The sequence below is a fragment of the Falco naumanni genome, chromosome 9 (assembly GCF_017639655.2).
Source record: "Falco naumanni isolate bFalNau1 chromosome 9, bFalNau1.pat, whole genome shotgun sequence".
NCBI classification, from domain to species: domain Eukaryota; kingdom Metazoa; phylum Chordata; class Aves; order Falconiformes; family Falconidae; genus Falco; species Falco naumanni.
Genome location: NC_054062.1, coordinates 6742219 through 6767555, shown reverse-complemented (window position 1 = coordinate 6767555; position 25337 = coordinate 6742219). Strand labels below are relative to the sequence as shown.

Here is a 25337-nt window from a genome sequence, read left to right as displayed (position 1 = left end):
GGAAAGGCACCCTCTAAATCCGGCAGAGCCTCTCCTACAACCGTAGGCAAAGAAAACCACGTGCACTCCTGTACACATTTCCATCTGGCTCCTTTTCTGACAGCAACAGCGCTAGGAGCGATCTATTTTCATCTCTGTCTGGGTCTCCTGCTTGGCAAGTGATGAATGCAACGTAACAACAGGTTTTCTCAAGAAAGCTTCCGTGCCTGCGGAGGGATTGGCATGGAGCAGAGCACCAGCTGGAGGCCTGTGGCCTTCTGGTTACAGCTCTAAGGGGTCCCTGTACGGTCCCCTACACAGTCATCTTCAGCAGTCTGGGGGTGAGGACCCCTTCCCAGCTGCATACCTTGGAGTTGAGATCCCGGTGGTAGATGTTTTTGGAGTGCAGGTAGATCATGCCTCTGGTGATGTCAGAAGCTAAGTCCACTTTTTCCTTCCACGTCAAAGCAATGTCTTTGCTGGCCAGGAGCTCTTCCAGGCAACCCCCATTCACATACTGTGAACAGAGACAAAAACTCCCTGGAGCATCCCGGGTGCTGAGCTGGACTCTCCCTCGCTAACCCAGGAGCCTCTCCTTTGGGATGGAGGGTGGGAATGCAAACGAAGGGGCCCCTCCAGGTGCAAATACCCCTCCTGGTACGGCAAGCGACTGCCAGTCTCTGGGCTCTGCCCCACCGCAGGGACGGTGCATGGTCCTCACTCACAGGGAGTGAACTAGAAGCCAAAATGCCTGGCAGTGGCTCAGGGACCCCCTTCTGGCACTGGTAGTGTAGCAACAAGGTGGGACCTCCCCAGTACCAGCCCAGGCTTTTCCATTAGACCATTCCAGAGCCACCCTGGAGGTCCTGCCACTCTCAGTCTATTTTACTTTCTGCTCCTGCCCTCCATCCCTGGCTCTCCCATTCTAGCCCTTTAGTGGTACTACGCCAACCTGAAACATTTTTTGGCTAACCTGCCTGAATCTCATGGCCCTGCAGTGGCTGTGCCCCACTCCAGCTGCGACCAGCTGTGGGGCAGAAAGGACCAGAAGCCCTTTTGAGGCAATGTTGCTAGTCCAGAGCCACTCACAGGCACAGGAGTCAGAGAGGCGTAGACATGCATTACAGGACATCTGCCATCCTCCCTGCCAAAGAGCCGCAGGGTCTTTGCCTGCCTACAGCACACTTAGAAGCAAGAAACCTTTACCTCCAGAATAGGGTACAGCTTGTCATCCTTCACACATATCCCAAGGTACCTGTGCAGAAGAACACATTAAAAAAAAAAAAAAAAAGAAAAGAAGCCATCAAGGTTCAGCTGAATTCCTCACTGCAGAGCTACCTTAGAGACACCAAGCCACCACCAGCTCCTGTCAGTGCCCACTGCTCATGTCCAGAGGATGTGCCCACCTGACGATGTTGGGGTGGGACAGCTTCTGCAGCAGGCTGATCTCACGCACAATCACTTCTTGGTCCACGTTGTTCTTGTAGATCTTCACCACCATCACTTTACAAGCAGCAGCCTGGGTCACCTGGAGTCAAGGTTGGAGCAGGACATCCCTTAGCTTCCAGAGGTCTGCCAGCCCCTCTGGACAACAGCATCCCTTCCCAACCAAAGGCCTGAATCTCATTTCCCTGCTGCCCAGAGCTTTGCAGAGTCATTTGCACAAGTGCAAGGTGCTGTCCCTGCCACATAAGCTCCACTCCAGGGATGCCTGCCTGGGTGGCTGGGGACACCTAGGTCCCTCCTGTCCCAACACATTACAACACTATTTCTTTGCTCTGCATGTTCCTTGGGTGGGAGCAGTTTCTCAGCCCACACTGGGTTACCGCAGAGCTGACCTCCTTGCATTCAACATCCTTTCCCAACCACAGCCTGCCTCACATCTCCATCCCTCCTTCCTACCTGGGTCTGATCACTGCACAAGGCTGTTGGCCACGCTCCTCACCCCCAGCTCCTTCTGTGCCCCTGCCCAGAGCCAGCGTCCCCTCCACCTGGGCTGTCAGACAGGCACAACAAAGAGCACAGAGCCAGCTCATCTCTCCCCCCATCCCAGGACGGAGGTCCCGTGGCTGCTACCCAGCCACAAGCTAACCCGGACCTCTGCTACGGACCACCACCAGGGATTTGCTCCCAGGGCTTCCCCCAAGCAGGGGTACTGGAAGGTAAAGAACAGAAAGCAAAATGCTTTTCCCCCTCCTCAAAACACCGACCAGACTGAGTAGGGTTTTTTAAGAGGAAATTTGCTGTCCCCTGTGGAGGCACCAAGGCTGGGCAGTACTGACGGCAGGGGTGTCAGGCAGGCTGCAGGACGTGCAGGGGTCCCCTGGTGCTCAACCCTGATGGGACCATCCAGGGCCTGCGCTGCAGCTCCTGTTATCTGGCCTGACAATCCAAACAGCAGCTTCCAGACCACATCACAGAGCACTGTGGTACTTTAACCTTTCCATCCTCAATTAACATCTGTTTTAAGGAGATCAGCTGTGATCCATACTGATGTCCTGACAGCTCTGCCAGGGCTAGCAGAGAATCCAGCCGCCTGTTTAATTTTCTCTTATTTTGAGGTTTGTGGGGTTCTGTTTCTTTTTTTTTAAGGGAAAAATACTTTAGACGTAGCATGAGCTGGCTTAAGAGCAGCCCTCTGAATCCCAAAGTGTCACCCACTGCTCTCTGTGATGGTCACTTCAGGGATGAGGTTACCAGCCCAGGTGAGGAGAACAAAGAACTGCATGTAAGACCTGGCTGGGCTGGAAGGAGAGAAAGGTTCATTATGATCAGGGTCACAAAACAAATTGTCTTGGGAGCACCGTGAACTGCTGCTTCCTTTCTGAAAGAACACACCTGACAGTTGATGTTATCTCTGGAATAACTGCCTCCCTACTTGAGCAGGTTGTAAGGAAGCCAGGGCTCTGCCACCCTCACCCCGTGGGACTTCATAGCCACAGACTGCGTCACAAGTCAGATGTAACAGATTATTAACTGTAATTGCACAGAGGTAAATATAAGAGATGATATCAGTCATCTTTACCCAAAGCCTGTGAGTGCTCCAATGCCCAGGACGGAGCACTGGGAGCAGCTGAAATCTGGAAGATCTGAAGAACTTTCAGAAGAGCTAATACTGAGTTTCAGCCAGACCTACCAGCTCTGCACAAACTCTGGTGGAGACAACGAGCCACACTGAGCTTCCAGGCCAGGTTACACATCCCAGCTGGATGTACTTGGGCTAGTGGAGTCAGAGAGTGCTGGAGGTGTTCCTGGCCACAGGGCAATGCAGAGACCAGCTTGGTCTGGAGAACAAATGACTGAAAAGGAAAGGTAGACACCACACCACCCCAAAAAAAAAAAAAGAGTAGTGGGAGAGATGGGCAAAGGTAGCAGGCTCAGAAGGTCTCTTTAAGACCACAGGCCCTAAGACTTTCCTCTGGCCAAGTTGGAACAGCCCTTGGTTCACCCTGAATCACACAAAGTGTCCGGTTTTGTCCTGGATCAGTGTGAGAACCAGGCAAGGGCAGAGCAGCCTCCAAGGTATTCTCACTTCATGCTAACAGGTGATGAAGGGTACAGACTTGGTGCCAGCCTTGAGCGGAGAAATAAAGATGCAAATCTGGCCCTGGAAAGTTGCAAGCGGACAGGGAGTGGGACTGGGCTTCCTAATGTGTGTGAAGCTTTTTGAGGGCCAACCGAGAAAGAGGTTGCTCAGAGGCTCCCTTTGGGCAATGCCTTACACCAGCTTTGGAAAAAAGTCACGCTGCATTTCTCTTCTGCTTTTTGAGCACCCTATGCATAAGAGAGCTGCCAACAAAAGAAGATTTATGCTTTCCCCAAGAGATACTCCTGAATAACTCCTTATTGCACATCAGAAAACTAAGGCAGAGAAAGAGAGAAAGCACCTTGTGCCCAGGCCGTGCAATACATAACCCGCAGGGCAGGAGGCTGTGCCCAGACCTCTTGAATCTGAGTCACCAAGTAGAACCAAGCGAATCCTCCTTCCTCAGCCAACCCACACATAACAACTCTTGAGAAGGGGCTTAACTGAAGGATAAAGGATGGCAAAACCAACAGGCAGCCCACAGAGGCAGTGCCAGCACATCGGGGAGTCCACGTCCTTGCTGCGGGAGCACTTTGGAAGAGAGCATCTGTTGGCAAAGACCTTCAAGGACAATCACCAGTGATGCTTCACAGCAGGAGCGCTGCTGTTCAGGACTACGGGTCCACAGGGCACTGGCTGACCCAAGAGGACCACGAGTCATCAGGGCATTCAGCTCGAATCCCAGACAAATGTCAAGCCCCTGGCAAAGGACTGTCCTTGTCCCAAATCCTCCTCCACTGTCTTCTGACTATTTGCCCCATAGCATTTCATTCAAACTTCATTTTTTTTCGCATTTCTTTTTCTGCTTCGACTTCAAGAAGTTATTTCATTTTCATTCAAGATCCCTGTCTCCAGCCTGCCTACTGCTGGAATTTCATTCACTGCCAGGGCAGGAGGAAAATGTCACACACGGAGGAAACAGCAACTGTTACTATGAAAATCTGCTAGATAAAGAAAAGAGAAAGTGATGGCAACAGCACACCACGTAGGTGGGGAAAGCAGTTACCAGTGGGAGGCTGTGGTGGGGAGAGGTATTTGTCATGTGTCACTCCAGTTTGCAAAGAGCCGCCGCAGACCTTTGGCCGGAGATTCCCCTCGAACAGCATTAGTGCACTGGCCCTGGGCCTGAAGTTCACCCAAAGGCTTTAATTTATCACAGCACCAAGCCCCGATGCAGTAGAGGAAGAAACAGAGCCTTGAGCAAGCAATGTGCACTTATCTATCCAACTCACATATTTTCTGCAGTTCCACGGCCAAATCCTGCCAGCCTGGCTCCATTAGTTTCCACTGGCCACATGTGCTTACGCCAGCCAAGGATCTCACCCAGAATATGTCAGAGTACTTCTCCGGCAGAAGCATCTCATGCTGGCCCAGGGGAAATGCGCAGTCGTGATGTTTTATCACAGGGCTGCTCAAGCTGAGGAGCTGGAGGCAATGATGAAGTCAGGTCCAATTGGTTTGCACTGGGTCTGTGTCACGTCCCAACAACCAAGACCAGTGCCAGCAGCCACATTCTGGGGGGCTGCTGGGAGGAGAGATAAAGTGGGCAAAGCTGACCATCTTTGCCCTCAGAGGTGGAGGCTGAGTCTCAGTTCCTGATGTGAAGCACCTCCTTCGCTTTGCTGCTCGCAGAGCAGTGATGGCTGGGGGCTGCAGGGAAAGAGCCCCAGGTCCTGTCCACTCACCCCAGACAAGCAGCGGCTTAACTCCCGGCTGAGGAGCAGCACTGGGGGGGGGGGAGTAAAGCCAGCAGCACCCTGGCTCCTTTGCTTGCTCAGAGTTAAACAAACTCCCACACCAGTGGAGCCTTGTGCAGGGAGCAACTCACAACAGCCCCGGTGAGCAAAGCAGTTTTGCTCAGATGATTTAACATCCCCATCATCATACACTGGCTTGCAGGGAGCCATGGGTCTCTGGACATGAAGGCAGCAGAGGCAGATGTGGACGGATGCAGCAGCAGCCTGTCCCAGGTCCCCTGCTCCTCCCCAGCACCACTGCAGCGCAGGGCAGCAGCTGGAGAAGGGTGACAGCACTGGTGTCTCCACGGGGTGTGGGTGGCAGGTATTCTGGGAGGCAAATGCAGCTCAATTTTACATCCTTTTTCTCTACATATTTTCCTATAGCTTTGATAACAAAACCTGCACAGAGCATAAATACCTGCTAATCTCATTCAACACTGAGTTTAGCTCCCTGACAAGCCTGTTGTATGGCCAGATGACAGTACCAGTGGACGCTGACTGACCAAGTCCTCCCGTGTCCTTTGTCCCTGTGGAAGGGGAGATGTGCATCAAAGGCAATGTGCTGGGTGTGCAGAGCGGGGTGCCCTTTCCTCCATCACCCAACCTGCCAGAGTGAGCTGGGAGGGACCAAGATGAGGAAATAACTCAAGGGCAGGTTCCTCAGGTGAGGCACCATCTACACAGCCTCAGCAGCTGCTCAGCCGCTCTCACGCAGGTTGTGGGCTGCCTGCATGTCATTTACCTTGTAGACCTTGGAGAAGAAGCCGCTGCCTATCAGCTCGGCGTTGAAGTTTTCCCAGAACTCCAGCTTCCTGACAGCTGTGCGCAGCCTCTGCCAGCGGTCCATGTGGTAGTAGGTGTCCGATGACTCACCATAGTACTGCATGGGGCCGGAGGGCTCCGGTGCGATCAGCCCTGCCTCGCACATCATGGGGGCAGCGGCTAAAACACAGAGTAGTACACAGTGAGCCAGCAGCAGCGTTTGGACATCAGACAAACACCTGCACTAGAGACCAGTACTGGACAAAGCCTCGGGAACAGAGGGAAAGGAGACAAGGCACTGAGATGATGCACCCTGCAGCACACGTTCCGCTGGAAGCAGCCACAAGCACTGTCTCCTGGATAAATCATCATGGACTTAAGCCTGCCTTACGCAGGTTGCGTTCAGACACCTTCAGACTAGGACTTAAAGGTGGCAAATTAGCATATACTCACTTATACTTTCCAAAGGTTTCCGGTAGATAGGATGCATCACCTTCAACACACGATAGTGCAGCCCAGGAGAAGTCCAGAGGACTCGGTCTTGCTTAGCCGGCTTATATTGGGTTAAAAGCCACCGTGTCTAAATTAGGCTTTTAGCACGGGTCATGTGCCACATCCTAAGGTCACATCCATTAGCCCAGAGCTCTAGACAGGGCTTAGCTACTGTTGCAGACAGGGGGTCATAGCTTGATGTGCTAGCAGGAAACAATCTTAAAAGGGTGCTCACTTGGCAGGTTCCTTCTAAGTTCCTTCTAAGTTCCTACAGTTCCTTATAAGCCCAAAAGAATCACAGAACAAGGAAATGCCCCAGCAACCCTCCTCCTGTCTGTGTATCCTGAATTTGACTCCAAGCCCCCAGTGCCTTTGCTCGTGTTCCACTGCTCTGATTCTCACAGTTCCCTTGCCAGCCCCCTCCTTCCATTCCCCTTCCTGCCTTTTACAGCACCAGGCTCCCACTCCCCCAAAGCCACATGCTATCCTTCCCCTTCTCCCACATCTAGTTACTTAGAAAAATGCAGGAGAGGCAAATCCAGTGGAAAATGGTCTTCTGACACTCTGAGCAAGGCAAGTAAGGCGTCTGCTCCTGGATAACTGTAAATAACCATTGGTATGCTACAAAGCTGTCTGAGCACCTTCCACTCATGGTATGTGCTCACATTGCTGAGCCCTGGCGAGCTGCTTTGTCAGACTGTAACCAGATGAGACAATGGTCAATAAAGGGTAATTCTTCAATGTTGCCAGCTGAAACAAAGCTAAGCTCTGCCCTCCCTACGTTTCTGACCAAGGTCTTGCACCAGACAAGGAGCTGCACCAGCATCCCTTGACCCCGTGGATTATTTCACGGCTACTTTGCATCTACAGGGTGAGGCAAAATCTGCACTAAGCCATGCATGAAATACTTGCACCAGTCACCTCATCCACCCACAGCCCAGCCCACATCCAAAAAGAGCTGCCAAACCGGGACAGATGGATGTGGTGGCAGGGCTAAGCGGGGCAGGAATTCGAGCCGAGCTGTGGGGCAGGGATCCCCGACGCGAGCAGCAGGCGAGCTCCAGGCTGAGACGCTGCAACACAGGTGAACAACAGCACAAACTTCTGAAAGCAGCCAGACCCCAAAGCTGCCACCACAGGGCAGTCCCACACAGACTGCAGGATTCCAGTCATGGACCATGACGGATCAAGCACAGATCAAGCAAAATCAGCATGACACACAGGCTCCTACCTGATTGCATGGCCAACATCAGCAGGACAGTGGGCTGTCATGAACAGGGGAGCCCACAGCCGTGATCCGCGATCAGCGGAGAGCACTCAGATCAGGCAGGGCACATCAAAGAGGTTACAGGGCCACAGCTTTAGCCCTGCTCAGACCCAAGGACAGGCAACCAAGCAATATCCCAGGATGGTATGCAGCTGCAGGGACCTGCCTGGAGCATTTTGCTTGGGGCAGTCACTGCTCCTGACAGCCAGCACCATCTGAAACGCACCGTGGCCGGCCCCCTCCCATCCTGCCCGCATCCAGGCACCACACGCTGGCACAAGGGAAGAGGCTCCTGCAGAAGCAGGGGACAGGACCTACATCCATCGCGCTCAGCACTGCCAAAGCCACCCTGCTCTGGTTCTGTCACCCAAGGCGTTACCTTCCCACAGGAACGATTCCTCCAGGTTCTGCAAGGAACCCTCTGGCATACAAAGTGGCCCAGCTGTGGCAGGGCTTGGGGCACAGGCGCAGCAGGGCAAGGCACTGGCACAAGCTGGTGGACAGGTGCAGCAAAAGGCTTTTATTGCTCAGCATGCAGGGCTGCAGCTCGAGGCCAAGCAAGTGGTGCTTCACGCTCCATCAGCAAGACACAGAGGAGCTCCTGCACGACTGGCCAGGGCATAAGGGGATGCTAACAGGGGCTGACAGATCCTGCTGACCTTAAACCACCAAGGAAACATGGAGAAGGAATGGCAAAGGGTCTCCCTGAGCATCAGACCCATCACTGAGGGGGCACTCTCAGGGTTTACCCACTCCTGCCCCTGATCCTGGGACACAGGTTTGCCCTCTCCTGTTGCGTGGCTAGCGAAACAGCAACACAGCAAGCCACAACCTCCCCTGGAGCGCCAGTCACTCAGCTGGCAGAGCTGTGGCGGGTACCCCAAACGATGCTCTAGCCTCCAAAGACACACCCAGAAGGCTCTGAGAGCTTCTCCCTTCTCTTTAGCACCCTTCAGTAACAAAAGAGGAGCCTGTCCTTTGCAAAGCAGCACACCTGCAGGTGCCCTGGTCCTCAGCCACCTCCTTCTGCCTGCAGGGTGACCAGGGCACAGGCGTGACAGGTCCCCTTGGGCAAGGCAGGCTGCCTGGGGCTGCCTCTTCCACAGGGAATGGTTTCCTTTTCAGAGGCCTCTCTGTTCAGTGCTTTTCCCACGTACCATCTCCTCCCGCCATGACCTAGTTCATCAATTGCTTCTTTGTCCAGTAAAGAATCCCTGCAGCATCCCCAGCATGCCGGGAACGGCCCCTCGCATTATGCCACTGAGTGGGAGCCGAGTCTTTATTTTCTTCTTATAAATGCAGCTGTTTGTCCCCAGATTAGTGCTGACACATAGGCTGGGGGAGAAAACAGCCTTTCAAAATGCCAAGATTTATTTGAAGGCTTCCTAGGAGCCAGGGGGGCAGGGAGGGAGGGGGAGAAGGTGGGAGAAGGATGGGGAGCAGGCAGGGTGGTCTCAGGGGCCAGCCCACAGCCCCAGGCAGCAGGGCAAGGCACATCCTCATGTCACCAGCAAGGTTTAGAGCATGCAGAGCTGTGCTTTTGTCTGAGCAGGCAAAGCGCGGAGGCAGCTGCCTGCTCCCTGGTGCTCCCAGCTCAAATTCAACCTATGGTGGGGAGACCAGGCTTGGGCACAGGAGGAGGCTCATCCCCTTCCAGACCACCTTTGCCTGCAGGGAGGGGGGAGACAGAGCCACTGGCTCCCACCACCTTCTGGGGAGACTGCCCATGTCCCCAGGCTTTGGGCTGTGCCCGCAGTGAGCAAGGAGCATCCTCTGTGCCTGGCTGCCAACACGCACCTCCCAGCTCCCCGGGCAGCAAGAAGCACCAAGGATGCAGCTTACGGGCAGCCGGGAAATGTTTGGATACTGAGAGCATTGCAGGGAACCTACTCCTTGCCGTGTCCAAAACATGAAATTAGCAGTCATCTTGAAAAGCAGACCTGGGCCACTGCTTTCCTCTGGGCTTTCCTCACCTGCAGACACAGCGAGGCCCCTGCACGCTGCAGGGAAGGGTCAGGCTCCGCAGCAGGACTCACTGGGGCTGCCCACGCTTGCTGCCATGCCATGCACCCAGCGATGCTCCAGCAGCTGCCAGGGCCGGCAGAGAGGCCGTAACCAGCCCTGTGCATGCACCCTGCGAAACCAGTCGTACAGCTCCAGCCCCACCGCTGCAGCTGGCTCCAGCCTGGGGAAGCAGCTGGCAGGAGCAGGCAGGCGGCGGCAGGTTTATTCTCTCTGTTCAGCAATGCAGCACCCACAGCTCCCACCCCCTGCTCAGCAATGCAGCAATGTGCATCTATTCCCTTTGCTCAGCAATGCAGCAATGGGCATCTATTCCCTTTGCTCAGCAATGCAGCAATGGGCATCTATTCCCTTTGCTCAGCAATGCAGCACCCATGGCCACCCAGCTGGCAGATTGACTCTCCCAGACCTGTGCACAGCTGGACAGAGCCCCGAGCATCTGCCCAGGCTCCGCTGTGAGGACGCAAACCCCAGGCTTCAAACCCCTCTTCCAGACAGCAGATTTTCCTGAAAAAAGAGAAGACTAGACCCTTCCTCCCCTCACCTGCTGAACAGCCAACCTGCCTCTCCTGCCACTGTTTCCAGGACTTTTCTTCCCATTATCAGAGAGCTTCTCCCCAGCCTCCTCTGCCCGTAAGCGGGAGGTTGGACCAGCCCCAGGGGCCTCCCTGGACCAGGAAGCCCAGTGTCTGACGGCTGCAGCCTTGCCCTGGGGAGCAGCATGGAAAAGCTTATCTGCTGCTTGCTAAGCTCCGTGCAAAAACCTTCTGTGAGCGGGATCACTCTGTAAATGAAGTATCTATGCCAGGGCAGCAGGGTGCCACCAGCACTGGGGTCTGCAAACCATGGAAGCCACCTTCCCAGTGGAGCAGGGGGTGTATGCTGACTGCGCACCCGTGCCTGCGTGCAGGATTTGGTCTTGGGGGGAGATCAGGTACAGAAGTTTAGAAATCTGTAGGTGCTTTCAATATTTTGTAAGCATCTAGCACTGGGGTTTACCTGTTGTGCTGCTGATAATGGTCCTGATGCTTCACTGATGGCCAGTTGTCTACATCTCATCAATAAACCAGTACATCATTTCAGTCCCCAGGTGGTCTACATCTCACAAGTTGAATGGGTTTCTCCTGCAGGCGTGTGCAAGGCTCCCTCAGCCCTCTCCACCTGCCCTGCCTGCGCCTGGCTCCGGCAGCAGCGGCAGCGGGAGGGATGGGTGCTCCTCGGCTCCCCGGTGAAAATGCAAAGTAAATCCAGATAACGACGGTGACATTAAACAAAACCATTTGCCTAAGCCAGGTGAACAAAACACCTCAGTAGTAGAGTTACTCAGCATTTATCTCGGTCAACAGAAATGGACTTTCTTCTGTCCTGGCTTGTTCTAACAGACACTGGCAAACCTTGTAGTATTAGGAAAATGTACTAGGTTAAGCAAAATCACAATGGATTTGCTTACCAGTACTAGTTTGCCTAACCCTAAAAATATAAACCCTAAAAAAAAAGTATTTTTTATTCTTGACTCACATAAAAATAGGAAAAACTATTTCCTGAATACTCCCAGCCTGGGAAGGAGGCTAAAGACAGACCACAGCTCCTGCTGCCCAGTGAGAGGATGGTTTCCCACAGATAAAACAGCGACATTCACCAGTGTGAGGATGTCAGGAACAGCCCTGCAGCCAACAGCTCTGGCTCTGCCTGGGTGCCATCATTACACAAAATAGCAATTAGCTTTTCATAGACATTCTCACATTCATGAGAACGCCTAGTCTAAGCTGGGCTGTTTCCCTCAAGCTAATCCCAATATATTTGATCTCTCCAGTCAAAAAGACAATTTTCTGTTGGAAAAAAAATAAAATAAAACAGAATCAGGGAGGCGAATTCCTCTCTCCACAGGAAGGCAAATTAAAGTAAATTACGCAGCAGGGATAAAGGGATACTTGCATTTCATTTGAGCACAAACATGTTTTTCATAGAATGAAATAAATAAATACAGCCCAGAAAGTAAGACTTAAAAAGCTCAGGGTAAGTTACTGGCAGGATAAATCGTTTTCACTTTGCAAATTTAAGTGTTTATTATGCTGCTGCCAACAAGGACATCTGTGAGCCACAGACCTGGCCAAAACCCTGCCCTCCTGCCATGGCACCGTGCTCACAGGGCCAGGGTCACACCCGGGACTGCAATCCCAGCTTCGATTTAGCTGCTCTGATTGCAAACCTATCCCCTGCCAGGTATGAAAGAAACCTTAGGAAAGATCTAAAATCTGGGATATCTGCTTCCTCCGGAGATTTAAATACAAAGGAAAGTCACGAGAGGGCCAACAGCCAAGGTATCCTTTTGCTGAGGGGAAAATGCCAAGGAATAGGGACAAGGACAGTAAGATCCTGCAAATGGGAACTCAAGACGATCCAAGAGGACAGCGGGTTCTTGGCACAGGCAAGTATAGGTACTCACAACTGGCCACTGAGTGACACAAATCCCCTTTGAAACCTGGAATAGTTAAAAGACTCCACACGTGTTATGCTGAGGGTGAACTGAAGCACTGGAAAACCCGATCAGGACACAGTCTTGCTCCCACCTAACTTACCGACAAGATGCATGTCATTCAGAAAGCAACCCAACCAGAAAGCATAGAAGTTTCCAGCTGAAGATCTATGGCTGATGCTACCTGCAAGGGGTACGCAAGCTCTTAAGATCTTCTGGCCCCAAAAATCAGCATTTCCCCAAGGCTTTCAACTAAAAGATTGTCTGTACCTTTAGCTTTAGCAAGGAATATTTTTGAAGGTATGTGGAGACCTGGTTCTCCAGCAATTGACCCCTTCCCACGAGACAAGACCAGAGGGGCATGAAAACACAGCCGGCCCCCTCTTCACCCAAAGACCCTTATCTCCAGCCCCCTTGTGCCCAGCGGACCGAGTCCCACTTGAAATGGCTTTCACAAAACTGATCAAAGACGCATCCAGCCAGGATGCATAAGGACATTCAGGCAGCCACCGTGCAGTTTGGCCTCTAGCAGGGTTAAGGACAGCCAGGTACCTCAGTCTTCCAAGAAGAACAGGGCTGTTCTGCACTGTTTTGGGCAAATTTAACCCAACCATCCATGAAGGTCTCTGTGCAGACCCTCCCCATGCACAGCAAGTGCCACGGTAGTCCCTGCCTGGGGGGAAACTGGTGGGTGTTTTGGAGGAAGAAAAACAAGACAAGTGAAAATACACTCTCTGGGGCAGTAAGCAGAGAAGGCTTCAAGTTGGCTCACCCTGCAAAATGGATGATGATCGACAAGGCACGTGGATTCCTTTGAGATGGAAAGGTGCAAAAAAAGAGTAGAAAAAACTCCAGTTGTAACAACTTAGCAGTCACAAGCCTAATCCCACACATTTACTGTCTATCTCTGCTCCCTTTGCTACACCCTTCATGCATTTTCATTTTAATTCTGAAGACTCACGGTACAAGACCCCTAATTGATGTCATACGGCACTTACTTCACCAGCACATATAAACCTCATTTTCCCCTGACATTTAATTGACGCTATACAAATGAAAAAGCAGAGCAAGGCACGTGGGTGTTTAAAAGGAAGCTCAGCGTGTGGGAACTATCAAGCGTTTGAGTTGGCTAAAACTTCTCAAGCCCACCCTCTCCATCAAGAAAAACACATTAAGATGAGAAAAGATACCTTGACCTTACTGCTAAAATGTCTGAGCATCATCTGAGAGCGATTGCCATAACCTGCTTGTTGTTACAGCCCAGAGAGGAGGTCTGAGGGCTGTGGGTGGCCCAGGGGGAGAGGTGGGAGACACTGTCACACAGCCCATAAAGGCTGGGTTCAAACATGCTCCACAGCAGGTGAAAGCCGTGCCCATTATCTTTGGGGTTTCCAGCCAAAATCCCAAAGATCAACCTCAAACCTCAACCACTCTGTGTGGTTCCCAGAAGTCGAGAGATTATTTTTAGCTCAAGGATTGTTCCTGGTACAGATGGCCAGAGTCCTAAGCTAGAATAAAGGCTCAGGCTGGCTGCCACACACTGCTGGCAGATCACCCCGCAGTGAATGAGCCTCTGTATCCATCTCTCCTCAAATGCCAAAAGCCACTAACAGCACTTTTCTGGCTTTGCAAGACATTCTGATACCTCAGTATGGAAAAAAAACCATCTGCAGCGAACAGCATTGCTCTTTGCAAGGGAGAACATGGTTTCCTGCCCCTTGCACCCCCTCCTGCGTGTCTTGCTTGGTCTCCCAAAGCATTTCCTACCTCCTGTCTGTAAGAAATCAGTGGGCTGGAGACAGCCACACACTGCACGGCGGGTGGGCACACTGGCAACTCACTGCAGCAGTGATACCTGGCACTAACGGCGCTTTATATATTCCATAAGCAGCTGGAGGGGTACATGGCCTCTGCCAGCTGTTTCTGAGCAACGCAAAAGCCCCCCCAGCCGAGCTTCACACACAAGCTCTCACACCTGATGAGTAGTTCTCCCCCTAAACCTGGTCTCTCCCTTTTCAAAGGACTGGACATGATGGGGCTCTTGCCGGCTCTTTTAACACCCACAAAAAATACAACAGAAACAGGTGAATAGAAACAGCACCAAATCCCCTGAAAGTGCTTCATTTCGCAGATGCTTAGGGGGCATTAACTGGATGATGCACTTTGGGAGCCAGGTGGGAAGAAACTTGATTTTACACATGGAAAACCATCAGTAAACAGCTTGAAGTCACAGAACTGCCCCAGCAGCATCTCGGAGAGGACCCAGCAGACCTGAGACCTGTGCTCTAACCACATCCCCATCCCTCAGAGACAAGGGGATGAGTTGGGTGAAAAAGACAGCTAACAGGGACCCACCTCCTGTTGACTGCTGTATGTACAGGCTCCCAGTGAATCACGGAAAGAATTGCCCAACGGGTCCTCGTGGCATCCTCCAACACTGGGGTGCTGGCTGCCACCGGGGACAGGGACAGCCTGGAGGGACCATGAAACCCTGCTCTTCTGAGACTGTTCCTAGAAAAACACTAACCATGCTAAACTGAATTAAACATTTTAAGATCTTTGAAATGTGGAGGTGGGCAGATAGCAGAGTCACCACCGTAACTGTGCTGCTCCATAAGATTATTCATCCTGCAGAAGTGGCACAGCCCAGTGAGTAAGGAGCTGAGTCAGGACATCTAGGCTGCACCTAGGCAACCTAGCCAGTATCTCCTTGGCATCACCTTTCCTCCTCCTTTCTCTTCCTGGCTTTTCTCAGCCCTTCAGGACACAGACCAGCTCCTAATCCACACAGAGCTTGCAAAATGAGTGTGATGTTTGGCCCTGGCTGGACACCAGGCACCCCCCACAGCCACTCTACCACCCCCCTCCTCAACCAGGCAGGGGAGAAGAAAATAATAACGAAAGGCTCGTGGGTTGACACAGGTACAGGGAGATCACTCAGCAATTACCATCACAGGCAAAACAGATGCAACTTGGGGAAATTAGTTTAATTTATTACCATTCAAATCGGAGTAGGACAATGAGAACTAAAATCAAAACTTAAAACCACCTTCCTCCCACCCCTCCCTTCTTCCCTGGCACCAGCTGCAGCCAGCCAGTGAAGGAGGGTCTGCTGTGCCCCTTCTCTGACTCCAAACGGCCAGTTTTGGACCCACATCGCTTCCCAACACCTCTGGGATGCAACAATGCAGGATTGAAGGTGGTACATTTTCTAGACATCTCGGGCTTGATGAGTTTAAGGGAGAGCAAATCAACCCCTGGCTCATCAGGCATGAAAAGCGCTCATGCATCACCTGCATGTCCCATGCACCACTCCCACGTGAGCACAGTTTCTCATTTCAAGCCCAGGGCTGCCTAAAGAGCATCACTATCACCATGGACCTACCTCTCACACCATGACACCAAGCACCAGCACAAGGCACTGCTCGACATTTACACGGAGTGCAAATGGGAACTAGAATAAGCTCTTCGAACTGCTCCCTGCAGTTCTTTGGTAGGTGCGCAAACAGAGCTGAGGGTTCAGCTGGAACTAGCACACAAGAAACTGCAGCTGCCTGTCCTGAAACAAGCCACGGTCCATTTGGGATCCTGTGCATTGGGGCTGCCGGGAGGCTTGAAACTACCAACAGAAGACTGAGGGCTTCTTGTGTGGGGCCTTAAAGGTCTGATCATCATGCTAATTGCAGAGGAGGGACACTGCTCTGCCCTGCAGGGCTCAAGGGATGCTCCCAAGGGGGTCCTGACAGTGGGAGCGCAGCCACGGGCACAGCCATGTCTCCAGGGCAGAGGAGAGCTGCAGACTGTGCTCTGACGCAGCGGGGGGATGGTGCCCACCCACCCCGGCACCCAAAAGGTCCTGGACGAGGTGGGACGCACACTGTGCCCTGCCAGCGGTGCTGAGGATGCTGCAGAGGGATACCCCAGGCGGTGGGATCAGTCTTCCTTGGGAAGTGCTGTCTTTCTCCAGCAACTGTTAAAACCACCAGGGAGACCCACTCGGACCAGGCACCCCGCTTTCAGAGACCTCAACCCGGTGAGAGGTGACCCTGGGCCCCCAGTACCCTCGAGGCTACCAGCCTTAGTTTGCCCTTCTACCGATGGCAGCCATTTGGGCGGAGAGGAACAGCACCTGAGAGCCACTTGAGAATTAAAACAAAGCAAATCCAGCCTTTAATTTAAGGGATGATCCCTTGGCTGAGGGAGCAGAGTCTGCTGTTGCTGCCCGCAGGCTTGGCAGATGCCAGCCATACGCCAGAAGCCTCAGCGTGCAGGGAAAGCCAGAGAGCGGTGGCAATGCTTTCGTAACTCAGGCTCACAGCCCTGAACAACCTACTGGACTGTGGTCACAACAGAAGTACATTAAACCACCTCACTGTGCAAACCTCCCTCACTCCAACCATCACAGCTTCCCACCCTTGCCCACGTGCCCATTCAGCGACGCTTAGGGTCTGCTTCATTTTCATTGCAAAACTAAAGAATCATCCTTCTCTTCAGCAGAAATCATTCATCCTACTCCCTTCCTAAAGAGACCCCTTTTCCCCTCTCCACGTTTGCCGTCACAGTCTGAGGAAAAAGATGGCAAAGAGCTGCTGAGAGGATGCTGAAAAGCTGCCTCCACGTCTGCGGGAGGTGGGCATGCAAGCAGGCAGCCCCCCAGCTGGCTGAATTTTGAAGGCTGCGTAATTCATCAATGCATTGACTCATGCTTCCTAATCCTGCCTGCAGCACAAGACGCATGTGCCTCCCTGAGGGGATGGCTCCAGCGTAACATTAATTCACTCCTGATCCACTGTGAGAAGAAGGGCAAAGCTTCCCCTGGGCTGAGGCATGCCAAAATATCCGCATTCCCCAGCCCCTTCTGCTCGGCTGCCTCTGGGGTGAAGAGGTGGTCACTCAGAACAGGGACCTTACATGCCCCACGTTGCCCTCTGGATGCGTTTCTCTCCCTCCATCTTTTCCAGGAGCCTCTGGGGCACCATCCAGATAATTCACAGCCTAACGCTGCATCGCCCATAACCTCTCTGTGCCTCATTCCCCAGTATGCACAAGGAGATGAGCCCGAGCCCTTGCACCGCCCCATTCACTCCAGCACCTTTGCAGATGTGCCACCTCGGACCAAGCCACCCCCGTGCTGGGGGTGAGGTGGTGGTGGGTCCCCAAGCCCCCCAGGCGCAACAGGGATGAGGTGGTGGGTCCCCAAGCAAGAGGCGTCTCAGCAGCAGACCTGCATCCAGCAGAGGACACAGACAGGCTGGTAAACCTGGTGTGGGACCTTGCTAGTTCAGAAGGGTCATCCTGGGAGAAATTCTGCCCTTGTAAGCTTAAGAATGCCCCGATGCATGTCTCCCCTTGCACATCATCTACTCTCCAGCCAAAGCAGGACTGCAGTAAATATCCAGCAGATAAAGCTGAAATCCAGTTAGAGCATCTCCGATGTTATTTCTCCCAACAGCGCAAAATTAATCACAGCGGCCCCACCAACTCCAGCTGGCTTGCCCCCAACGCTGAAGCCATGGTCTTCAGCAGCTGGACGATTGATCTTTTCAGGCAGCTTAAAACAAATGAATGAAAGACAAAGAATTTGGAGCAAATTTTTTCAACCTTTCACAGAAAAGGGGCAGAAAAATCCCTTTTCAGCTTCTTGGCCCTCTTCCTGCAAAAAGCTTGAGCAAAATTATTTCAACAGGTTTGGAAGAGACTGCTGTGCTTTGAAGCTTTCTCAACACTGGAAAAACACATTTTCAGACCCGCTTTCATTGCATTATGCAGCTCGTGCACAATAAACCACCCCCTCTCACACTACACAGATAAGGTCAGGAGGTGACAAATCCTCTTAGATTTACTAGCACTGGAGAAGGCTCATTTCAGCCAGCCCATTTCTCAGGCTCGGCCACCAAATCTTCCCAGGAGCTGATGTGACAGCCAGTGCTGGCGCGATGGCCAGCTGCCCACCTCCACCGCACCAGCAGGCACGCAAGGAAAACACACCGGCTGCATGACTCTGTGTTATAAGAAACACAACTGAGGCTCCAGGTCTCAGCCGTGACACAGGTTTATGCACTGCAAACACAGCTGTATTAATTCGCTTTTTTTTTTCCCTCCCACAGCAGACTAATTCATGCTCAGAAAAAAGCTACAGCTGCTGACGGTGGGAGGCCATCGAGGGAGCACCCCAGGGGTGCCGAGCCTCTCCATCCAGTCTGTACACAGGGACTAAAACCATGGTAATCTACCTGCCGGAGGCTGCATGAGATCAGAAATAATTTAAAAGCCCTTGTGCTTTGAGATGGAGGTAACCAGACCCCTCTCAGCATGGCAGGCGAATGCTTTCTCAGGAGTTCAGCATCTCCACAGCACTTTTTGGGACCACATCCCTGCCCTGCACTTGGCCCCCCCCCCCCCCGCAGCCAGGCTGTGCAGATGCAGGAGAGATGCTCCCTGCTCTGACAGCCTCCAGGATATCTCCTGCAAAACACAAATCCTTCCCAGGGGAGCGAAGGAGAGCAGCTCAAATCCTGTTATGTCAGGGCAAGGGCTTGTACCGAAACCTGAGTTTTCCTCAAGCAGCCAGGACTGCTCTCCCCCCTCCCTCCAAGCCTTCCTCTTGCCACTGCGTGCTGTACCTAATCCACCACTGCCTTATTAAAAGCCATATGGCTTGCGGGAAGTCGAACTTCAGTTGCCTGACAAGCTGCCCAGCTCCCCTGCATGCCTCCGAAAGTCAGGTTACTCCTGCTAGGGAAATTAATCAATCATTTACCCCCATTAAATCTGTTTCTCCATGTAATGCTATATAAACAAGCAGTATTTGCACAACGCCACGCATTATAAGAAGCTTCCCAAGGCAAGCAAGCTGCTTCCAAGAGCTCTGCGCATGTCATCACAGCCAGCTAATGTCGGGGACACTGAATACAGTAAAGTCTCTCTCCAGGGAACAAGGGATCACTCAGCAGCTCCCAAAGGGCCAAGGAAAGAGAAACAGATTCACACCTGAGGTGAGCATTTTCATATCAATGTGGCGCAGCAGACTGAGCCCCTAAGGCGATCCCAGCTCTGCACAGATGTTATCTCTTACCAGTCCACTACTGCAGAGCAGGAAGACTTGGCTATTGCTAACAGATGGAAAAACGAAAGCTAAAACGTAAGAAAAACAAGTTAAGTGACTTGCCAAAGGCCACGTGATGAGCCAGTGTCAAGGTGGGGTGTCAGCTCTGAGCTGTGAGGGGTCAGAAGGGACCCCTCACCCCTGGGCTCACAGACCTGGCTCTGCTCATTTGCCTTCCAGGCTCCCACTCCCAGCTCAGCGCAGCCGGGATAGAGTGATCTGTATGGATAGTTCTCCATGCACGTTTTTCTTCTATGACTCTGCCCAATAAAGCTTTTGAAACTACATAAATTTTTAGCCCCGGAACATACCTTGGCCAGAAGCTGCACAGCTCGCTAGCACAGCGCACTGCACAGGGAGCAAGGATCAGACCCGCTGAGCCTCAGCACCAGCCTGGGTGCCTCTGTCAGCGCTGCCCCCCGCAGCAGGCTCTTCCCATCCCCTAATGTCACCGCAGAGCCCCTAACCCAGCGCTGGCAGAGCAGCAGAGTGGCCAGCAGACTCCCCAGCTGGCAGGCTCATGCCCACGGTGGGTTTGTACACTGATTTACTCGCTACCCACTTCCACACCGAGGAGGGAGGGCAGCAGAGAGGAACCCTGGAAGCCAGCTGAGCGGTAGGAGGCTGGTAAAGATGCAGTTCTTGCAGCAGCAAGCTCATGCAGCTTACCTCTCCCAGCACATCAAGGCCCGTTCCCACCCCACTGTAACTCCAGCAGCTTACAAACTTGCAGCAGTATGGAGCTGACCCACAGTCCGTGCTCGTTACCTAATTACAGCTGTCACTGAGGTCAGGGGAGGACCACAGCACCGTTACCTAATTACACCTGTCACTGAGGACAAGGGAGGACCACAGCAACAGCCAACCACTTGCTAAATAGCGGCAACAGGGACACCTCAGGTTCGGTGGCAGGAGATGCCCATCTCTAGCCTTAGACACTCACGCTGAGGGTCAGATGGGGTAGGAGACAGGGCACTTGCCATCAGTGCTCAAAGTTGAAGGTTGCCTCAGAAACTGTGCTCCAAGTCAAAGCCCCGTGGCCCTCACATAAAGTTTTCGTTGCAAAATCTGCCCTTAGGGGAGAAGATTATGCAAGACTGAATTTGAACAGCAGCAATGACCCTGAAGTGTTTTCTTTAAAGCCCTGAATGTTTTAAACTCTGACTGCAGGAAACTGCCAGGCTTCCAGTCTCCAGCAGAAGAAAACCAGCTTCTGTGCTCAGAGGGCAGACGAGCAGCAGCTCTCTCCACACAGCTAGAGAGCAGAAAAATCAGAACTTCTGCCATAAATGGCAATTTTGGCATTCCTCCCTTATGCCCCATGCTCTCCAGGTAACTCCTGGACCATTCCCCAGGTGCAGGTACATCTTTAGGTGCAGCCTAAGGATACTGAACATACTCCCAAAAGCTTTGCCAACTGGTGTAGAAAGGTGTTTTGGTTATGAGAGGACCTCCAGCTTCAGGCCACGAGCTTACACGTTGCTTTGGGATCCTCTGAAACATCACTAGAAAGCACCAGACCTAACAATCACCGGGCGAATAATTTAAGGAGAAATAATCACAGCAGGCATCAGCAGTGGGGACTGCTGAGGGATTTACTATGTGAGAAGGACCTTCCCTGGTGGATCAGAGATGCTGGAAACACAGCTGCACCTCACCCCACACAGCCTCCCCACCCGCTGTGAGCAGCGACGCTCCTGCAAGAGTACCCGTTCCTGGCAGACTAAGATTCAACGGGAAAAGGACAAGCAAATACATGCCAGGCAGGACCGTGGGCCAGGTGAGGACCAGCGAGGTCCCTGTAGGACCCTCAGTGCTGCCTGGTCTTCCCCACACTGACTGGCCCATCCCATGATGTACCAGGTTTGCAGCCTGGGGCATCCCTCAGCCTCACTGCTCAGGTCCAGCTTGATTTTATATCCTTCTGTTGGAGGATGGGAGCACCCTGACTCTCGTGGTTTATAACCATCCACACGCAGATAGCTCCACGTTGAACTCCAGCTCCAGATGGCGTCTGCTCAGCCCCTGCAGGTTCGTGCCAGGCTGTGACTGACCTTGCATGATAACGGCAATCCTTTCGCTACTCAAGGCTGGCTTTTTGCCGTTTGTTTACCCCACAGCTTTACCTACACCCTGCATGAAGGTTTTACATTGCCTCTAACTTGGTTTTCCCTGTTGTGTGAGTTTGTCGGTTGTTCTTTTAAAGAAGAACAAGATACATTTAGGATAGCAGCTGAAAGTAGGAACCTGTAGCCTAAGCGTGCTGTCTCCTGGGTACTGCTTCTGCATGGAATTGCTGAACTTAGCAGGGAAATGGAAAAAAGAAACTTGAGCTGCTGGGGTACAGGTGTGGGACAATCCTGCCTGGGCCACCCCGAGCCATTCCTTGCCATGGCGAGGCCCTACTCCTAGGGCTGCTCTGGGGCAGATGGCTGAATCACAGAATCACAGCATGGTCAGGATTGGAAGGAACCTCTGGAGGCCACCTAGTCCAACCCCCTGCTGAAGCAGGTTCTCCTCGAGCAGGCTGCACAGTCACATCCAGGTGGGGTCTGAATGTCCCCAGAGAAGGAGACCCCACAGCCTCTGGGCAGCCTGTGCCAGTGCTCGGTCACCCTCACAGTAACAAAGGTTTTCTTCACATTCACTTGTGTTGCAGTTTGTGCCCACTGCCCCTTGGCCTGTCGCTGGGCACCGCTGAAAAGAGCCTGGTCCCGTCCTCTGGACACTTGCCCTTAAGATGCTTGTAGACATGGGTAAGATCCCTCTCAGCCTTCCCTCCTCCAGGCTAAACAGGCCAGCGCTCTCAGCCCTTCCTCGTCAGGGAGATGCTCCAGTCCCCTCATCATCCTCACAGCCTCCGCTGGATCCCCCCAGTGGTTCCCTGTCTCTCTCATGGATCTCGGAGATCCACGTCTCCAAGCCAGTCGCACCAAGGGCAGGGGAAGAGGGACCTTTTCTGCAAAGCAGAGACTGGTCTGAACACCCCCCTCTCCTTCAGCAAACCCACCTGCGCCAGCACCTGCACAGCAGGTACAAGCAGCAACAGAGCAGCAGCACCACAGGAAAACTACTTGCTTAGATATAGGGAAAGGTGACACAAATCAACTGCCCAGGAACTGCACACCAAGCACAAACTCTATCCCACCCCTTGGGATCTACATTTTTTTTTTTCCTTTCCAGCCCTCCAAAAAGCCCAGAGCCGTTCTCTGAGTTAAAAATGGGGACAGTGCCAGAGACATGGGTCTCTATGGACCACCCAGTAGGTCCCCAGGGCCAGCAGCTGAGAAACCACCTCTGGCTCCGCTCAGGACCATCCCGGGCCAGGAGAACGGCCAGAGTACCCCGTCCCCAGGCCGCTCCCCCTCTACATCGCCCCCAGAAACTCCTGCCCCTGTCCAGCCGCTCCAGCGGGAGCCTGCGGGACAAAGCGCACAGCAGGCTCTCGGCACCGGGATCAGCTAGGTCTCGGTTGCTGATCAGGTTGGATCAGGTAGGATCTCGACACCGGGATCAGCCGGGCTGAATTAACCCAACCGTGCCGCCTCGCAGCTCGGTGCCGCAGAGACCCGGCGCGCCCGGGCTGCCCCGCAGCCTGCCCGGGGGGAGCGGGGCGCGCTCCCCGCGCCCGGGGCTTCCCCTGGAGAAGGGACAGAGGAGCCGGGGGTGCCCCTTGTCCCGCGGGGGGCGGCCCGCCCGCTCGGACCTGCCGGGCGGCGGGGACACGGCGGGACGCGGCTCGGCGCCCCCCGCCCGGCCCGACCCCCGACTCACCTGCTGCGGCTCGGCCCCGGCTCCTGCAGGACTCGCTGCCCGCGGCTCGGCACGGCCGCCGCTCCCCGGCGTGAGCCCGCACTGCCCGGGCGTGAGCCCGCACCGCCCGGCTCGGCACGGCCGCCGCTCCCCGGCGTGAGCCCGCACCGCCCGGCTCGGCACGACTCGGCACGACCGCCGCTCCCCCGGCGTGAGCCCGCACCGCCCGGCCCAGCGGCTGCTCCCCCGGCGTGAGCCCGCACCGCCCGGCCCAGCGGCTGCTCCCCCGGCGTGAGCCCGCACGGCTCGGCTCGGCTCGGCCCCGCCCGCCCCCGCCGCGATGCACCACCCCCGTGCCGTGCACCGGCCCCCCCTCCGAAGGAAGGCGCCATCTCCCCGGGACCCCCTCCTGCCCCCAGCGCGACCCCCCGGTGCCGCAGCCCCTCCCGGGACAAAGGGCCTCCCCCCGCCCCCCCAGCACACGGCGTCGTACACCCACCCACCCACCCCCGCGAAGCACAGCAAAGGAGACCCCCAACCATCTCCTCCCGTGCTCCCCTCTAGGTCAGGACCCCCCCCACCCCACAATGGGACCGTGGCTGCCTGAGTCGCCCCCCCGCCCTGCCCCGGGCAGCCCCCCAGAGCTCTGGCTCCCGGAGGATGGCTGGGCGCTGGGCAGAGGGAAGGCAGCTCCCACACCGAACACCACAGGGGCATGTGCCCATCTCGCAAGGACACCACTGCCGGACCCCAGAGCATTCAATGACAACAGACCCCGGCACCAGGACCCCCCAGTCCTCGCACAAAGCCAGCAGAGCTCGTGCAAGCCCAGCCTGAGGAGAGCAAGCGCTTTCCATTCCCAGCTCCTGCTCCCAGCCTTCTCACCTCTCCTCCAGCCCTGGCTCCTCTCCCAGCTGCTACTCTCTCCCCTCACCCCCAGGGTAAGGGTGCTTGTGGGGGGCAGCCGCACAGCACCCACCACCATGCACTCCAGCTCCCCACAGACCCATGGGACAGGAGCAGGATGACCTCTCACTTGCGCAACGGGCACCGCAACACTTCTCCATCAATAAAACCTCTACTGCGACACGGGGTGAGGCTGCCCTGTGGGTTACAGCAACCCCAACACGAGAGCACCCAGGGCTCATTTCGGTTATTTGATGAGGTTAAGGCAAACAACAATCTGGGTCATGAGCAGGAGGCAGCTGGGACTTGAGGAACACAGCTGGCAACAAGAGAGATTGGGCAGCCACAGCCAGAAACATCTGTGCTGCACCAGTGACACTAGTGTGCCCCAGGACAGGGGACCGAGGCACGTGCTCAGCCCTCTGTCCCCACCGAAGAGCAGGGGCTAGTGAGAGGTGCTGGCAAAAAGGGGCAGCCGGCCCCCTGCCCTCCTCTCCAGCCCTGCTGGCTCCCTGGGGACCCTCCACGCTGTCGCAGCTGGAGGCACACAGAGGCACGAGCAGCGTTTATCCCAGGGGAGATGCCTGGTGCAGCCCCACAGGCTCTCCTGGGTGAGGGTCCTTAAGTCCCCTCTGCAGAGGGATTAAGCAGCCAGGGTTGTTTCCTCCAATAAGAATGAAATCAGGGGGAGCAGCATCTCCATTTTATGGACCCTCTTCCCCCAAAGCACCACAGACCCCCTCCCTCAGGGTGGCACAGGGCACTGACGTGTGGAGAGCAACATCTAGCTGCTACAGACCACAGGCTTTGCCTGCATGTCCCCAAGGCCCCAGACACGATGTCTTGAAGCCCCTCATACATGACAACCCCCAACAAGGGATGCAACAGCAATCCCTTCTCTGGGATGTCCAGGGGCTGTGCCCACCACGTGAAAGGCAGGTTCCGCAGATCAACAAGATGCAGTTTCAAAGCCACTGTCCAGTACAGAGAGACAGCATTTAGACACAGCTAGCTGTTAAGGCTGTTAATGGCTTCTAGGTACCTGACTTTAAGAATATTTACTGCCCATTTACTGCTATCTTGTAAACACGGTTGCTAAGATGCAGCTGTACAATGAGAAACCATCTTCAGAAGGATCCTTGCACTGCAGGGTCTGCCAGCAGCTGGCTGGGCAGTTACCGCACCGAGACTCACAACAAGCAGCGGCATGCGGAGCTGCCCGGCCCAGGTGGGCTGGCAAGTCAGGCCAC

The 25337-nt window shown here is 54.2% G+C and overlaps 1 protein-coding gene across 3 annotated transcripts in view; it reads right to left on the bottom strand.

The window, feature by feature from the left end:
- Positions 1-23479, bottom strand: part of LOC121094130 (dual specificity testis-specific protein kinase 2-like) — a 31902-nt gene extending 8423 nt beyond the window's left edge. Inside the window, exons 1-5 of one of the 3 annotated variants that reach the window (XM_040607333.1) lie at positions 23203-23479; positions 6047-6246; positions 1386-1507; positions 1186-1234; positions 347-496 (exon numbers count right to left, since the gene is read on the bottom strand). In XM_040607333.1, coding sequence (XP_040463267.1) covers positions 347-496; positions 1186-1234; positions 1386-1507; positions 6047-6235 — 510 coding nt within the window. In that variant the 5' untranslated portion in view covers positions 6236-6246; positions 23203-23479. Of the gene's footprint in view, positions 1-346; positions 497-1185; positions 1235-1385; positions 1508-6046; positions 6247-6519; positions 6999-23202 lie in introns of those variants that run through there. The other 2 variants (XM_040607334.1, XM_040607332.1) reach the window with 2 other exon arrangements.
- Positions 23480-25337: the final 1858 nt, after the last annotated feature.